This window comes from Acanthisitta chloris, unplaced genomic scaffold, assembly GCF_000695815.1.
Source record: "Acanthisitta chloris isolate BGI_N310 unplaced genomic scaffold, ASM69581v1 scaffold1278, whole genome shotgun sequence".
In the NCBI taxonomy this organism is placed as follows: domain Eukaryota; kingdom Metazoa; phylum Chordata; class Aves; order Passeriformes; family Acanthisittidae; genus Acanthisitta; species Acanthisitta chloris.
In genome coordinates this window covers 1-18,729 of record NW_008686228.1, presented here as the reverse complement: position 1 = coordinate 18,729, position 18,729 = coordinate 1, and the positions used below count along the sequence as shown (strand labels likewise).

Below are 18,729 nucleotides of genomic sequence, written 5' to 3'. Positions count from 1 at the left end.
TAAAATATTATTTAAAAAAATAAATTATAATTAATCTGTTGCCTTTCTGTGAGACTGAAGTAATCTTTGCAAACAAGACTTAAGTTATATCTGCATAAAACCCTACAGCTCTCTCAGAAAGGAACAGAAGAATGGGCTGCCAGGATGGTATACAAGGCACTCTACTAGCTCCCACCAGAAATCAGCAATGTTAACACAAAGCCAGTAGGCTAGCACAGATATTCTACTACTTTTCACCTAAGACACCTCACATTTGTAATCTGGGTATCTTTTTGTAACACAGATTTAAGATGTGTAGAACAAATATTAGGATGCAAAAGCTTCCGAGCAGCTTCGAAAAGAGAGAGTTTTCCAGAATTAATTTTCTTTCAAACAGGAAAACAAAAAGAAGGAAGATATTCCATATGCAAACAACTGTTTGGTAGGAAAACTACAGCTCTTGTGATCTCCAAGATGATCTGTGCTAAGTAAGTTTGTCTACAGAAGTGACAAGGAAGTGCTTTCATTTTCACAGTGGCACAAGATGCAGCCGTGATGTCTTAATTCAGTATGTAAGTCAACCCCTTGAGGTGCCCTGAATATTTTGGGAAAGATACTGTAACTTCTGCTAACCTTTATATCCAGAAATTAGGTAAGCTAAGTTTAAAAAAAATCCAGAAGGGAAGAAAGGGAACAGACAGAGAGACCTGCAGAGACAAATGAAATAATAATCAGCAAAGGAATCTGAAGGGAACACCCTCTTTAAGGTTTCATAACAAACTGATGGTGAATCTTTTGTGTATCAATGGGCAGGAACAGCCTTTTCTATCTTGAGAAGTTCCACAAGATGCCACACATTTCCTATTTGGAGCAGAAAGAAATCATGAAAGATCTGACTGAGCTGATTGAAATTGTCAGAGTACAGAAAATACTAATGTTCACAGAACTGTTTTCAGACCTGTTGCCCTGAGTACAGATGGAAGTAAACGTACTAAGAAAGTAATGCTTGACAAGTTTGGCGGGTAAGTCCTGAACAGCAATAATCTTCATAAAGCTCATTCCTTAAATTCAGGGCAATAGCTGAGCTACTTGCTGTGACATCTCTTAGCCAGAACCAGCACTACTGTGCTGGGGCAATGAAGCTGGTTTGAATGAAGAAGAATTAGACTGCTTAAAATACTATAACTAATACTCTACACTTAATATATTATTACTTTTCTCCACACAACATTTCATCCATATAGTTTAATTTAGGAAGCTTCAGGCAGTGAACTGTTAACCTTGCAGAGCTTAGAAAGAAATCTCTATATTATTCAAATAATGTTATTCTATAATAAGGAAAATCTTTTCCTTGGTTTAATAATTCTTGTTGGAACAAATATTTTGAATCAGCACTTCATCAGTTTTTCACTCCTCATCAAGTTATCAAAATCTTGATGTATATTGCCCTATATCCCTTTTCAGAACTTTTTGTATTTGCTGATAAAGAAATATTCTCTAATTTTTCCACAGACATATTCCATTTCATTTCCCTTTGACAGGTTTTAAAACTAAGAGAAATAATAAGAACCCCCCATTATTTAATTGTAATTCAAAATAAACTGGTTTGTAATATTTGAACATTTTTCTTGCTCAAGATTCCTTTTTCATAATTTTCCTACTTGAAAGGAAAGGAAAGAATTGATTGACCACAGAATATTGGTGTGGTAACAGAATATTGGTGTGGTAACAATACTCTCTCCATCACTTTGCATACTCAGAAAGAAAACAAACCTATTTTCACAAAGTACAAAGCCATGTAAATGAAGGTTATCCCTTCCCTCCCTTCTAAGTGATATCACAGTGCCAACAAGTTAAAATAGCTAAATAATGGTCTATATGTGACCACAGATATACTTCGGAAGAAACACCTGAACAGGGTAACTGTCCGTTTTGATGGTTCCTTCTGTATTTTTCCTCCTTGCCATTTGAAGTTACATGGAAAATACAGTATTTCAAAACTTCTAAACAAAGGTTTCCACAGATTTCCCTATACATATATATACACCAGTAGATGCATATACCTATCCAGTATATGTATATATTAGATAAGCATATTTTCCATAAGAAAACATAATTTTATTTTCTCAATTAGTTTAATCTACCTTAAGTTGCCTCAATACTACACATGGGCTAGGAAATATTCTCAAATTATTTTCATTTGGTTTTCATTTATTCTTTTAATAATGCATCTTTATAACTGCTTCACAGGAATTCTCAACGCTGACATACAGCAAAGCAATCCAAATTACGTTCTTTCAATATAACTACTCCTAGAGCTATATAAGCAACATATCTGAGAAGACAGAGTGTTAGATTCAAAAGTACTGGATCTGGACCTATCAAAAAAACTTACCATGCATCACTGGTGGGTTTGGTTTAGGCTCTTCAAGACGCTCAACAGTAGTGTTCACTAAAACAGCATAATAGTAAAAAATAAAGTCATTGTATTATAGCAAACAATAACAGACAAACATTCTTAAATGCAGCAATAGTCAATTATATGCATAAATTAGGCCGTTTTTGGCTTAAATGGGGAAAAAATAAACAAATAATTGACAATGTAAAAACTGGTTCTTCACAACATAAAAATACGTCCCTATATATGCTTAACTTCTTTAATAACTTTAACGAGGAAAATAAACTAGTAATTAAACAATTACTGAACTAGAATGTGATCATGTCTTTGACCATGTCCAATGATGTCTTTGTGTCACAGGGAAGAAGTCTTGCCCCAAAGCTACTTAGTCAAGGCCAGCCTGACTGAGGCTTACACGCCTCGAAGAGGATCTGTAGCATCCACACTCCACATCAGTTAGTGCAAACCCTATCTGTACCAAGTACAGAGTGTAGCCTTGGAGTGAAACAGCACTTCAACTCTGCATTCCTCAGATCAGCTCGGGGCCTAGCAGCAAATTCATCTGTGTGCCATGGTCTTACATTTGTCTGTGCTTCAGGGTAGCTGAATATGACCAGGTACAGTTGAAAAGCCACATGGCCATACTATTACTATACTCTGCTCAGACTTAACCTACTCCCTGCTCCAGTTCAAATCAATGCCTAATACAGCAAGATGGTTTCCAAACTGAGATTAGAATTAGTTCAGCTGTTATCATCTATTGCAATATTTTTTTCAAGTCTCTGCAACTGCAGCATCAACTATATGGGTGTTTGTGGTTTAGGACTACATCCTAAACCACTATTACGTGGTTTAGCTATTTGTAATGGACTTCAGATGCTAAAGCATTGCACAGACAAAAATATCAGAGTTCTTAACGTTCTCCTGAACATTTGCTGCTTAACTGACAAGTTAATTAGTTTTGTCAACTCTTTCATTATTTTCCCTTTTGTGAGTTCTGCAACCTAAGGACAGTCAAGTATGACAAAACCAAAACTGAACTTCATAAAGCAAAGCCAAAATATTTTTTACAGAATTCAAAACAGAGCTGCCCTATTTCACATCTCTTACTACTCAACTTTGTACATTAGAAGTCCTTACAGCTGCAAAACATGACCTTTGTAAATCATGACATGGAATGAGGTAGGTGCTGTGCAAGTCACAAATTAAAGTGCCAGCACATATTTTATTTCAGTATTTTGTTACTAAAGTGTGTATATTTTTAAATGAATTGTAACATTTGTTTTATCCAGGTTGCAGAATTCAGAAACAAAATCTGTTTTCTTAAAGCTTGTACTTACCATCATATGTTTTAATGCTTGCAACTGGCCTTGTGGACAATTCATTTATCTAAAAGACAAAACACACATGAATAGTTACAAATGCAAAGGACCAATACCTAGAATGAAGATTCAGCATAAAATACCTAGTTTCAGTACTATTCTATAACAGAAATTACTAGTTATGGCTCAGGGAGAAAAATGCTGCTTCTGTGGAACTCTGTTCTACTGCCCAGTATGTATTTCATTCATGGTTAATGACAGCTCGAAGACTTACTTCTGTTTGTTGTCTTAACGTGAACTCATGCTTTGCATATCCTGTTATTTATTACAAGCTATAAAGTGAAACGAGAGCTTATGGGCCACTTAAGCACTTACAGTTTCAATACTTTCTGCTTCAGCAATTCATGTTCATGTTCTTCATGTGGAGCAAGTCTAGCTCCACTCCAGGGAAACACTCATTACACATTGATTTTAAATGCATGAACAGTTTTGTCTATTTGACACCCCAAGACAAGCATAAAGGAAACACACTGGCTGTAATTCCATCTAAAGAAAACAGGAAACTTGTGAATCCTGGATCATTAAAAAATAGGATCTGCACACCAATTCCCTAAAGAGAAGCAAAACCCAAACCATACAGACACACAGTCAATGTCAGGTGGAGCTGACACAACATATTGGAACCTGGTCCTCTTTTGTTTATCAGTTTGGCTATAGCCAGTGGTGCCTCAATTCACTGTCCATTCAGTTTGAGTATTACAGGAGTGATATTTTTCAAGTCCTTCCAGTTTCCAGGGGTTGAGAATGTAGATCTTCACAACTGTTATTTCACAAACTAAACTTGGACCCTTCTGAACATATTGTATGTCCATCTGGTCTCTTTTAAAGGGTCACTTTACCACAAAAAAATCACCTAGTATTAAGTCCTCCATTGCTCCAGCTATCAAATTTGTTAAGGTGGAGATGTAAAAGCTATTATTTGTCTTCCCATTCTTTAAGGACTTAAGTACAGGTTTAACATTCATCTCAAGTGCAAGATGTAAAATCAGATGTTGATTTGTAAAGACTGCACCATCTAATACAGGAATAGGCTGTAAGGGCTCATAATCATGCCACAGTCTAAACTCCAGACTATCCAGATTTTCACCCCTCAACCACCTCAAAAAAATCTATAGCTATGTTTCAACAGAAGGTTATTGTAAGAAAAAAACAATTTCCAAACATAGACAACCTCAGGCAGGATGGGACCCATAAGGATTAAGTCCAGTTCTCTGCTCCTAGCAGGACTACCTAAAATTTAAACCATATGACTAATAGCATCACTCAGAAACTCCTTGAACTCCGATAGGCTTAGTACCGTGATCACTTCCCCGGAGAGCCTGCTCCAGTGACTGACCCCTCTCTCAGTGAAGAACCTTTCCCTAGAATCACAGAATGGATCAGGTTGAAAGGGACCTTAGTGGGTTATCCAGTCCAAGCTCCCTGCTCAAGCAGTGTCTTTCTAGAGCACATGGCACAGGATTGTGTCCAGATGGTTCCTGTCTTTGAACAATCTCTTCCAGTGCACAATCACTTGCACAGTAAAGTTCTTCCTCATATTCAGGTGAAATGTCCAATGCATCAGTTTCTGCCCACTGCCTCTTGTCCTATTGCCTGGCACCACTGAGAAGAGCCTGGCTCCATCCTCTTGGCACCCTCCCTTCAGACACTTAGACACATCAATAAGGTCTTCTCTCAGTCGTCTCTTCTCAAGGCTGAACAGGCCCAACTCCCTCAGGAGAGAGATGCTCCAGTCCCTCCATCAACTTCGTTGCCCTCTGCTGGATCCTCTCCAGGAGCTCTGTCTCTCCTGTACTGAGGAGCCCAGAACTGGACACAGCACCCCAGATGTGGCCTCACCTGGGCTGAGTAGAGGGGGAGGATCGTTTTCCTCAAACTGCTGGCAATTGTCTTCCTAATGCACCCCACGAAGTATTTAGTTTACTAAGCATTTCTTTCTCTAATGTGTTTTAATTCCTGGTTTACATTCCCGTGTCTCTTTTCCAGATCTATTCTTATTTATCAACATAATTTCCAAAGTGTAACCAAAATACTACAGCAATGCTATTACAAACTGGGAATATTAAATATGCAACCAGAGACGTATCAAAGACCAAATGCTAGTAAAATGTTTCACTGTGTTCTATGCTCCCTGAAACAAAATGCTTCACAAAACAGACCTGTTTCTTCTGAGTAATAACCAGATCATTCTGCTGCTGAAGCCTCTGCTCCAATTCTTCTATCCTACTCTTGTAAAAGGTGTCATTTTTATTCAAGTCTTCTCTCGCTGACAATTTAATCATCTCAATCTGTGATAGCAGCTAGAAAGAATCAGAAGAAAGGTAACTCCATTTTAACATTATAGAAAGTATTTTAATGCTATAAAGTTTAAACAAGTAAGTGTCATGCTTAGATACTTTTAACACTTTCTTTTTCAGCAAAAACTTAATGTCTTCTGTGATTTCACTGGGACTTGCATGTATTACAGAACAGTTGCCTGGATCACTTTTTACTTACACAAGGAGGACTACCTAAATCTCAATACAAAGGAAGGGACATACAAACACAATCCTGAGACTGCCTAAATGTAAGATTGCAGGAAAAAGCATACAAGTCTATAAAAATGCTTTAATTACAAATAGTGTCAAATAGTGATATTTTAAGGAGATGAGATGTGAATTTGCATAATAAACCTAACATATTAACTCTGAATGTGGAAGAAAGGGGACAATATTTAAGTGCACATCCCAAAAGTAATACTTACATTGCTCCTCCCTTATTCTATTCTTGCATTGTATGTGGGTGTATCATTAACTACATCCTTTTTGGGGAATGTTCCATGGTTCCTCCCCACTGTTTTCTTGTCAGAGGAGGAGAAGCATTGGTCAGACCACTATGATCTGCTCAGTTCTTACATGGTCACGCAGATGAAAGGAAAATGAAAGGAAAAGAAGCAAGAGAAACAAAGCAGGAAAGATTAAAAAGAAATGCAGACATAAAAAAAAAATCTGAGGAATAAAGCTTTGCATAGTAAAGTACATAAACTGATGCAAAATAAAAGCCATGGTGTTTTTTCCTGGAAAAGCTCAACAGATTCCACATTAGAAAGCTGCAACAGAAAACAGCAGTAGAGAAGTGACAGAACAGAGAAAAAAGACTGAGACATGAGCCATAAGTCCATGGTAGCAGCAGGTGCAGGGTGGATGAAAGCTACATGCTGGCAAGTCATATCTCAACACTCCAGCCTATCCACGTAACACTGACTGTAACACAGTGCTTGCAGAACAAGCTGTAGGCTCCTCAAAAGAGAGAAAGTTTCAGGTGTCTGTCACAGTCTGAAATGATAAACTCTGTTTCAACTTCGGCCTTCACTGGAACATCAAGAGGCTATAGCATAACAGAGACATAGATAATAAATACAGCTAAGAGGACACACTCTTATAAACTCTTGATATCTGACAGATTTATTGTAGCATATCAAGAACTACTGAAAAGGTAAGAAAAGTGTCTCCTTTTAGTCTAAGTGGTTTGCTGTGCCACTTACCAGGGACTTTTCTGTCTCGTGGTCATGACAAAGAGCCTGGACTTTAGATGTCCACTTTCTTTTCTGCAAAGAGGTAATCAATATTAATTCTCATTAACAATACACTAACATTTAGTTTAATATATGCGGCTTTATTTCTTGTGAATAGCACATCACCATTTAGTTCATATGCAGATTTCTTTTTCTAAATAAAGCATAAATATCATCAAGACTACTGATGATATGATGCTTGAGTAATCCCTTATTTAAGGTCTTGAACAGTCATGTTTTATACACAGGAGTGTGGTTTTCTTACCAATCACTCCAGAAACTATGTATTTCCTCTGTGATTTGTAAATGCAGTGACTGTGAGTGAGAAATACACAAGTATTTAGGTACCTATCTGTGTAATAGCAGGAAGAGTTCTAAGAGCAGGGGTTTCACTCCCCCAAATAATGTAATTTCAAGCACTCGTTAACAATATATTTTACATAATGTTGACAAAACCCAGTATTAACATACGAGTTTTAGAATGAGCAAATTTTCTCTGATGAAATACAAAAAAACCCCATAAAGTAAAACTAAGTTTTCCACATCTTTGAGCAGAAGTGACTAAATTTCCAAATGACACCAGCAGTATACAAGGACCTTCACATCCCAAGAGCCACAAAATAGATAACGCACATTTCAAAGTGTCAAAAAACCTACAGCAAACCAAGGGCCACAGGTTGACAAAGCCTATCAGAAGGTTTCTTAACTTTTTTTTCCATCTTGGGAAATAAAATATTCCAATTTTTCAGTAAGTGGCCTCACAGATCAGCAGACATAAATGCTTTATTAGAACCTTCTGGAACTGAACTGCAACCATACTTGGCAAACCTAGATATACTTAGTCATAAAGAATAAGAGAATATCAATAAATAAATAACAATTACTTTATGAAGGATAAGGAAAATAATTCCTTGACTGCTACTGTATAGATACTATTAAATAGTATTAAATCTTTAAAACCAGCTATTTTAGGCATTGAGAAGGATGAAAATTTTTCCTTACAGATATCAAATCCTACTCAGAGAGGTGCAAAAATCAGAAGAACACGAGTAGTCTATCAAAAGCCATACATTCAGTTACAGTATTACCTGTTTGTCCAGAAGTTTAGCCACATTGTGGTAATCCTGAGGACTCTGAGGTTTCTCATCTGTAAATTCATGGCTGTCTTTCAGCGTTCCTAAATTGGATTTCTGTTGCATATTGGACTTTTGTAATTCTAGCAGTTGCTAAAGGGAAGGGTGAAGAATTAAGAAAACATATACAGATTTTGTTTGCTTCCATGTAATATAAAATTTAGTTTAAATACAACTATGCAGAGATTACATCAGATACTTCTCCCATTTCTCATGAGTTGAACGTTAATCAATTTCATGCAATTATTAATATCCACATCTAACATAAACATGACTTGTAAATACACACTGGACCTAACAGCTACAAAACAGGAGCTGCTCTGGTAATGCTGCATGTGTTTGTTTTCTGACCCACCCATACTTTCATGATTCTCCTTCTAGTGAGCACTTCCAGAGCATGTATTGAAAGCACATGAATTCCACTGACAGGACTAGAATGCAGAGATTAGTCTTCTCCATGCCAGTTATGAGAATATTCACATAGGGATACCCAACAGACAGCAACCATAACAGTATCTATTGAGCTAAAAACAGACATTCGAAGGTGGAGGACTAAGGAAAAACTGACGTGGTTGCTGAAGGCATCATTCATTCATCCAAAACAAAGCCATTAAAAAAAGAAACAACAAACTGAAATTATGTTAATAAAGTACCCGTATACAAAGATAGGACTATGGCTACCATTCAACCATTAGAGTTTTGTAGAAGACCTTTATGATGACTACACCACATTTCAAATATGTGAAGTTCACTGCCATCTATTGTAAGGGATTCATACCTCACACTGTTAGGAAATTTAAGTCACTCACGTTTTCTAAGGCTGAATTTCTTGAAGACAACTCCTTAAGCTCTTTCATAAACATATCTTTCACTTTTTCTATTTCCTCAGCCAATTTCTCTTTTTCCTCCTCTTTCCATTTATGAAACGATTGTAGAATTTCCTCTTCTTTTGATTTTTGCTGTTCACGTTCCTGAAATTATTTTACAAACACTATTTGTTATTTTTCCTCACATGCAATACGAATTCAAGCACCCAAACCATGTATGAGATGCAGTCACTTTCAATGGGCAGTATTTCGACATCAAAAAACATAAACCCCACCAGTTCTTGAAGAACCCTGGAGTAGCAAACTATATATTTTACTCGCAAAACAAGTATACGGCAAGAAACTTGAGGCAAGTAGTTATTTTTCACTGAATAACACATGAACCACCTTACTTGGTCATATCAAACATCCACCCTAGTTCAGCATCTTTTTTCTCACAGAGGCTTTTAAGTGTGTTAAGTAGGAAAGGTTAATATTGGGGCAAGCAAACATGCACATTCTCCTTCAGAGTTTCAAGCTGCCAACTGTTTTCAACTCAGAGGACTTCTTCAGCCTGATGCAGTTTTGCAAACTTAGCAACCCTCAACACATTTCTCCTCATACACTTTTGCAGTCATTCCTTGTGGCTGCATCAGCTTTTAGCAATTGTAACATCTTTTGCCAATGAGCTCAACAAGCTGCATGAAGAGCCAAGTAGGTTTTGTTGCTGTTGTCTGACTCTTGCTGGGTTCATTTGATGGATGCTAAGTCCTGAACTGGAAAACAGAGTGAATGACTGATCACTATTCACTTTAGCTCGTAACTTCACAGGTATTAGTATCTCACCCTCCATCTCCACCAAGCTGTTGCCTTTTTCAGCTGACAACTCTCAGTATGCTCAGTCATTCTAAATACTGACTGCTCACCTTTGTAGCCCATCTCCATAACTTTTATAGCTCTGTCCTATCCTTTTGGAGATGAAGGAAATAGACATACACACGGTATTTAGGCTGTGACTTGCACAGTGATGTTTCAGAATAATGTGCAATATTTGATTTTCTTTGCTGGCTGCTGCTAACTGCTGGGCTAACATTTCCCTAGGACTATGTATCACAACCTTAAGATCTTGCCCTTCAGTAATAACACTAAGTTCAGACCCCATCAATTTGTAGATGAAGTTAGAAGTATTTTCTCCCCAGATACATTTACCCCACTTCAGCTGTTAAATTACTTCAACCATTCCACTACCTAGTGATGCATTTTTTTATAGTTCTCAACTTGTTTAAAGTCCTGCATTTCACTGTCCAGGATATACACATTTTTTAGGCAACACCTACATCTCCCCATCACAGTAATCACTCTGAATTTGTCCTCTGACTAACTATAACAAGTAATCATTGTATGCCTAGGAAGAACAGGATCTTCTGTAATCCTTTCACCTCAAAGGAGTAGAAGGGAACAAGAACTGGCAGGATGGCAGTTTTTATACAAATTCCCTCCAGTAGGAGTTCTCCTTCAAAAAAACCCAAACCCATACACATGGGAAAGATCTGCTCTTTCAATCAAAAGACAGTAACATGGTGACACCTGAACTGACAGTGGATGTCAGTCATGACAGACAAACTGTAACCAGTCACATTTCTGTCTTCCCTGACACCCCAGAAAAACAGAAGTTTTGAAAGCTTGTTGTTGTGTAACACTGCAGTCTGTAGCTTCAGGACATTTCAAGAAATCCCTTTGCAGGTAGGAGCCTCAGCTAACACAAGTGACTTCAAAACAGGCCCCCAGGGCACCAAAAAATCCACACTGCACTGTTATGAATATTCCAAGTTCCACCTCATAAGCAAAACAATTCTTCAGGGCAGTAGAAATATGCTACAGATGTGCCTCTCAAAAACAAGGCACAGAATGAATGAGCAGAATACCTAGCACATGTCCACATGGGGTCAAGGCCCATTATTCTGACAGTGCTTGTGCTCCTCAGTGAAACTCTACCAGCTCTTGATTTGATCATTGCATACTTTTGAAAATGGAAACAAACAAACAAACCAGGAAGCTGAACAGTCCCAAGAAAGGGGGAGCAAGAGGACTGAAATAAAGAAGATTCTGAAGCTGTGTTCAGAGGAAGAAACACTGCATGTTTTACAGAAAACCAGGTTTTCCTCTGAAAACAAGGAAGAAAATATTCATCAGCCACAGAATACCAGATTGGAAGGGACCTCAAGGATCACCTGGTCCAGTCTTTCTTGGCAGCAACGTGGTCTAGACAAGATGGCCCAGCACCCTGTCCAGGCAAATCTAAAAAATGGCCAACTTTGGGGAATACACCACTTCCCTGAGGAGATTATTCCAGTGGCTGATTGTTCTCATTGTGTAAAATTTTCCTCTTGTGTTCAGTCAGAATCTCCTCAAGACTAACTTGCACCACTCTTCTTCCATGGAACTTGTATTGGGAGTCTTCATCTTCCCTGTAGCCACAGTTCAAATACTGAAACATGGTGGTAAGGTCTCCCCTAAGCCTTCCTTTCTCAATGCTAAACACATCTGGTTAGCCTTTCCCCATGTGACAGGCTTCCCAGTCCTTTGACCATATTTGTGGTCCCCCTCTGGACCCTCTCCAGCCTGCCCACGGCTTTTTTTCATAGTGGGACCAAAACTGAACACAGTTTTCATAATGTAATGATAGTCATGATACATTTGATAATGTAATGATAGTCACATTTTGCTTATTCCCTTTACATTCAAAACCATAGAATCATAGAATGGTTTGAGTTGGAAGGGGCCTAAAGATCATCTAGTTCTGACCCCCCTGCCATGGGCAGGGGCACCTTCCACTAGACCAGGTTGCTGGAAGCCCCATCCAACCTGGCCTTGAACACTTGCAGGGATATGGCACCCACAGCTTATCTGGGCAACCTGTTCCAGTGCCTCACCACTCTCTCAGTAAAGAATTTCTTCCTAATACCTAACCTAAACCTATCCTCTTTCAGTTCACATCCATTCCCCCTTGCCCTATCACTACACACACTTGTGAAAAGTCTCTCTCCAGCCTTCTTTTGGGCCCTCTTTAGGTACTGGTTGCTAGGAGCAGCTGCTCTAAGGTCTCCCTGGAGCCTTCTCTTCTCCAGGCTGAACAGCCCCAACTCTCTCAAGCCTGTCTTCATAGGAGAGGTATCCCTGCCCTCTGATTGTTTCTTTCAAGATGTAATGGTTGGTTTTATGTTTGAAGATCCTCAAACTCCATTAGAAAAGTAATTTAGTAGTTCTGAATATTGAGAGAAGCTTCTCACATGTTATGCTAACAACCATAAAACTCTTCTTTTGAACTCGATACAAGGGCAAACTGCAATACAAGGATCAGCATTTAATTCAATCATGAGATGTATCCTGGCTCTTATGTCAAAAATTTGCTCCTCACACTGAAGCACGAACCCCTTCTCCCATTAAAATAAAAATTCCAGCCCTGTTTCTATAGCAAATAAACTGATTGCATTTACTTAAAAATGAAAACCATGAGATGATCTGAAATTATGAAGCTTTAGAAAAAATCTCCAAGACACCTGCTTAATTTTTTCTCTTTATGAGCCATTAAGCATACTTCCAAGATTCAGTATTATCATAAACAAAGTGTTGCATGTGATAACAAACAGATAATGCTTTTAAACCATTCTGGTTTATTCACACAGCAGTAGCTAAGACTACTTTCTGCTTTGGCTCTCTGGTCAGCCAAATCCTAAGGATTCAAAGACCAATGTGCAAGTTCTAGATAGCTTTGTTTTTTCTCAGTCTCTCTTCCTTGAGCTGCTTTACATCTCAGCTGGACAGCAAAGTTCTTCACAGCATAGAACAAATTCTACTCAGTCTATGAAGTCACATGTAAAATCACATTAATATCTCGGAAACACTTAATCATCACCAAATATCATGTCAAAAATTGCTTATATTTCACTATAGCAAGGAAATTTTGTCTGCTTCAATATGAACTGGCAAGTGTTAACAGATGTGCTGTCTGAAGTACTCATTTAAAATATGTCTAAAATAAAAGTAAGGAAAAAGTAGATGCTCAAAATTCTGGGAGGCGAGGGAGAGCTATGCTTTAATGCCCAAACACCATCACTGCCTGACAGGCAACCTGTAGATACATTTTTACTCTGTTCCAGTTACAAAATGAGTGAATGCAGCCCAAAGTACTAATTCTTTGGAGATGTTCATATTACCTTAGACAGCCTGACCATATTAGCCTGTTGTTCAGACTCTAACTGGGACTTCGTGAGCTGCAACTGCTCCTTCAGTTTTTCAATCTCCTCCTGCAATTTGTCTGTCTTTGTTTTCCTCTTCTGTTCTGTTTGAAAGAAACACAGATTTTAGAAAGGTTTGATGCAATTTCTGGAACTGTAATACTGCAAAGACATTTCTAGTGTTTCAGTAACATCTTCATCAAATGTGACACTCAGACCATTTCCCCCTCCATTATGATCATTCTCCAAAGATGCTTTTACATGCATATATTCTCTGGACTGCTAACTTATCCTCAAATACTCGCACTACTGACATGTCAAATAGTTTATGAAATATTTACATGAGAAAGTATTCTATAATCTAATTTCAAAGGAATCTAGGCACCACAGGCTCAAAAAAGAATGTATGAAGGACAAAGTGAACCTTAGTTATTCAATTCTGCTAGGTTCAATTTAGTCTAAATAACTTCTGTAAGGAGTCCATTTGGAATACAACTAATTATTTATCTGGAAAGAGTCAGGGGAATGTCACTGTAAAAAGAAAACTTAAAATATGCAAGAATCACAGCAGTTTTCAATCTTGAAGCATTTTATCGATTTGAGAAGGAGTTCCTAGTCCATTGTCTGCAAATCTGAGCACAATGCAAAATATTATTTCAGAAATAACTGCATGAGGTGTTTCCCTCTTAGAGCCATTTCAGGCCAATCCTTTTGTATGATTGCTACTTCAGATGCTTCTGCAGCATATTCCACTATCATTTATATGAAGTGTAAGGTGCAGAAGAGCTTCTTTCTTCTTCCAATGTCTTCTCATTTCCTCAGATCCCTCTCACTGTCTGCTGCAGTTTTATTTGCCTGACAAGCTACAGTTCAGACCTCACTAGATTCTTCCCACTCTTTCTCCTCCCAAGTGCTTTTTTTCCCTAACTTGTTTCTAACCACTGCCACTTGTCAATACTTGTAGTCCCCAGCAGCAAGTCAAGAGCATGCACCCTAATGGGAAGGAAAGAATTTAGAGATGAATGAAAGAAACTTTGAGAGCATTTTTTTTTCCAAACTAAACATCTCTCAAGAGAGACGAATGCATGCAAGTTAGTGGTAAAGAAACCTAGAGTATCATAGTTAGCTGAAGTTAGATTATTTTTAACAGTTTCTCTTTCTCGCTATATTTTACATTCAGTTGAGTTCAGGAGAGCCTAATCCTACTCAAACTGATTTCAGGTGAGGTGGATTATTTCTGTATTGGCAATTATATATATCTGCAAAAGGATTATTTCTGTATTGAAAGTTCATATCTATTTACAAAATGTATTTTCCTTACTGCAACTTGTTAATTTTATCCACACCTTCACAACACATATGCCTAAAGAGAAACTGTGCTCCGAACTCTGCTACTGGCTAAAGAAGCAGGAACGCTAATCTGAAAAGGTACTGCAAGAATGGCACACAAGTTTTTGTCAATTATTTTCCAGAGACTGAGACATATGTTGCCCGATATATTTTGTCAGTTGCATTCACACAAATTGGTATATGTCACCTAAAAATGAAAGTTACACAAAAGCATGGACTGCACATCCTCACTACATTGACAGGTCTCTGAACTGTTAATTTTTTTTATAACATTAAAGTACATACCAATCTCAGATTCTCCTGGATGACGCCTTTGCATGTGACCTTGTAAAAAGGAATAGGTCATAAAAGCCTTTTCACAAAACTGACACTACAAAAAAAAAAACAACCAACAGACAAAACCGTATTAGCAACATCTGCTTAGTAAATATAGCCATTAAAGTTTTTAACAGGTTATTACATTTTGTCCAGATGTCAAAAGAATGTAACTTCATAATAGATTCCAACTCACAAGAATAATGACTAAAATGCTCATGGTGCCCAATTTCTGTGAAGTCATGAGTGTAGTAGTGTTATCTAATATCTCACAGTGATGGTGGTGAGGAAAAATCTCATTGTGCTAAGCACTGCACAAACTCTGAACAAAAGAAGACTCTGGCCAAGCAAGCTCAAATCCAGATCTAAGCCAACAGACAAGAGATTAATATATGTAGGTAGAGAAGTATAAGAAAAAAGTAAGAGAACCCTGTTCAGCAAAACACAGACTCCAGCCAACTAGCAGCTCAGGTGCTCTTAAGATTCATGTTTAACAACAAAGAGCACCACACAGGTGGAAAAAACCTGAACAAGATGGGTTTGCATACATCCAAATGAGCTGCAAGATGGCAAGAACCATACATAGGTAAAAAACACAGACATTTCAACCAAGGGAAGGTTATAGTACTCAATTTTGTAAGAAAAGACACAGAGATACATTAGTCTGCTACCCAGCATCCTCCTAAAGTGTAAAGCTATTTCAATTACTGTTTCTGTAATTTACTTACTAGTTTTGAATTTCAATTTTAAGTCAAATTGGGATCCTCCCTTTTTAAAATACCTTTTTTGTTCACCTTTGAAATACACTTTACTAGCGTTCAGAATATTAAAACCAGATGTGCAGTACAAGGACAGCAACTACACCTACAAACCCTGCAACACACTTGTCAAACTATGAACCAGGGCCCCTCGGTGCTCTGGCTAGGGTTCCTTGTTCCCTTTCTCACACCTTTTCCCAAATAAATGTATTTTAACAAACCACAGATACTCAAGCGAGTCCTTTTTCCTTACTACTGTGATACGATTATAATAGACCAACTTAACAGATTGAAAATCTTGTCACCATAATTCCCAGATTTCATTTAATATTTAAAATGCTGCTACTAGTAGTCAGGTATCCTGTTAAATACACCTTTCAGCAAACACTAAAGCCATGAATTATTAAGACAAATTTTGTCGGACAAAAGCAAATAAATGCTAACATAAAACCAAAGTCAAGGGATACAGTATGGCAGCAAAGCATTACTGCCAACCAGGAGGGAGCTTACAGTGTAACAGATTGCACATGATTTACGGAAGGAAATTGGCTGTGAAATAATGTTAGCCATTCAAGCACAAACTTCATGTCAGTACAACTTGCTGGTAGAGAAAGAAAGCTCTTACTGCAGGAGACAGGATTAACACAGGGAATATTTAGCTTTTGAATTATGCAACATTTTTCCTTGCTACTACATTTCAACATGCACTTTATGCTGACATTGTACATGAGAATATAAGATTTCTGGACAGAATATCAAAAAAGTGAAAAATGTTATTTAAAATTCAATTTATATTACTCAGGTGAAGACCAAAAAGTCTTACATTTATGACTTGTAGGTACCAATACCATTTTATAGTAGCACCTCATGGTTAAGCTTACATTGGTGGTAGATTAAAGGCATCTGAATTCCAAAGTATGACTTCATTAGCCATAAAATGTACCTCCACTAAAAATGGTAAGCAACTATTCACAGGCTTATTTGCAAAACAGCCAAGACTCTGAGGGGCTGGAATCTGGACCACCCTCTTGGGAACACCAGTAAACCCTCTATTACCTGACACTGCAGACAGACAAGATCATGCAGACAAATACCACACCACTACTGTTTACGGATCACACTGCTGCCCTCTGGTTACAAACACTAGGATGAGTTTAACTCATCTCTGGAATTCACACTTAGAATCCTGAAAACACTGTAGGAACTTCAGGTACTGTTCAACACCATTCCCTGCACTCACTTTTCCCACATGAACCTAAATAACTTTTAGAGACAAGAAATTACTAACAGAGAGGAAAAAAGGGGGGGGGAGAGCTGAAGTTTACTTTATACCAAACTAAATTTAAAATGGCAAATAGGTTTCCATCTCTGCTTTATTGTAATGCCACTGAATAGAAGACTAGTGATGAACTAGCTTCCACAGAGACAGCTGCATTCTACAAACACTTCAGGAAAACATGGTGATATTTGGCAATCACAGTATGAGAATTATTCGAGTTTACACATAAAATGATGCACGCAACCAGTTTCCTTTTGCAACACAGGGCAGACAAACTGCTCTGCAAGTTGCATAAAGGTTTTTCTTAAAATGATACCACATCAGCAGCTTGACCTTATGACTAACAGCCAAATGTACCAACACAAGGTTCCCATGCACCTTGCCATATGTATACCTCTGCTCTTGGGGCATAATATATCTTTTGCCTTACAGAAACACTTGAGCCAACTTAGCTGGTGTTTTAAAAAACTGAACTTCAGCCATAACTTTAAACATACAGACACAAAGACCTACCCTGAAATCATGTCAAGTCTGCCTTCAGTGTACTCTCTAGACTTCAGACTACATTTGAACCTGCAATTTGAATTCCTGAAACCTGTTGGAAAATGCTGAGGCTGAAAAATACTTAAACTATTACACCCATATGACAAAACTCCTCCCAAAAAAAGAGAGCGCCGTGACACTGACAATCAGGACAGCAATGTACTAAGCCTCTTAGGGAAGACCTTTAAGGAGCAAATTGTTGTGGAATCAAGGATCAGCTAACTGACTGAAGCTCTTTACCATCATGCTTGAGTCACCTCTGAGTCACACACACAAGCAGAAACTTTGTGCCTGGAGAACATCACTGCAGGAAAGTGAGTACTGGCAGACAGGTAGGTTACTGCTCAGCATCAGTTCTTATGTACTTGCCCTGTGTTTTCTGTCCATGCAGTAGACAGAGAAGGAAAGACCACAAACAACAGTAACACATACATCACAGGTTTTGTGTCTGTGTGTATCTGACACTTCAGGTGCATCTAAAGTGAATCCAAGAATAAAGAGCACTTGTTAGTAAAAAGATTTGTTAAAGATGGTGTAGCACTCTCCCAAATGCCTATGATCCCAGCCAAACCTCTGTGAAACACTGATGGAAAAAAGTGCATGCAATGCATTTCCTTTTGTCAGGTCACTCGTCCCTACAGCTCCAGTCTTTCCCCCAGCGAGTGACTGCACTGCAGCACAGCGAGGGTGCTCAGAGCCCGCGAGGCGTGGACGGCTGGCCCCGTTCTCTCACCCGGTGGTAGTTGGCTCGGGCCTCCAGCATCATCTGCTGCGTGCAGATCATCTTCTTCCTGCGCCGGCACTCCTCCTTCAGCCCCTGGATCTCCTGCGCGCGCTGGGCCACCTCCTCGCCCAGCTGGTCGCGCTGGGCCTGAGCCTCTCGCAGAGCCTCCTCCAGGCTGCCGAGCTGCGCGCTGAGGTACTCCTGCGAGTGCAGCAGGTACTCGGTGCAGAGCTGGGCCAGGCGCAGCAGCTTGAGCAGCAGCGGGTCGGCG

The 18,729-nt window shown here is 38.5% G+C and overlaps 1 protein-coding gene across 1 annotated transcript in view; it reads right to left on the bottom strand.

Annotated features, from left to right (window-relative positions):
- Nucleotides 1-18,725, bottom strand: part of DZIP1 (DAZ interacting zinc finger protein 1) — a gene marked incomplete at its 5' end in the record, with an annotated part of 33,878 nt that extends 15,153 nt beyond the window's left edge. The window contains 9 exons of the mRNA XM_009080023.1: nt 2,375-2,431; nt 3,718-3,766; nt 5,919-6,059; nt 7,283-7,345; nt 8,401-8,538; nt 9,255-9,416; nt 13,469-13,593; nt 15,125-15,209; nt 18,468-18,725. Of these exons, the coding sequence (XP_009078271.1) occupies nt 2,375-2,431; nt 3,718-3,766; nt 5,919-6,059; nt 7,283-7,345; nt 8,401-8,538; nt 9,255-9,416; nt 13,469-13,593; nt 15,125-15,209; nt 18,468-18,725 (1,078 nt within the window). The remainder of the gene's footprint in view (nt 1-2,374; nt 2,432-3,717; nt 3,767-5,918; nt 6,060-7,282; nt 7,346-8,400; nt 8,539-9,254; nt 9,417-13,468; nt 13,594-15,124; nt 15,210-18,467) is intronic.
- Between the last annotated feature and the right edge of the window lie 4 nt (nt 18,726-18,729).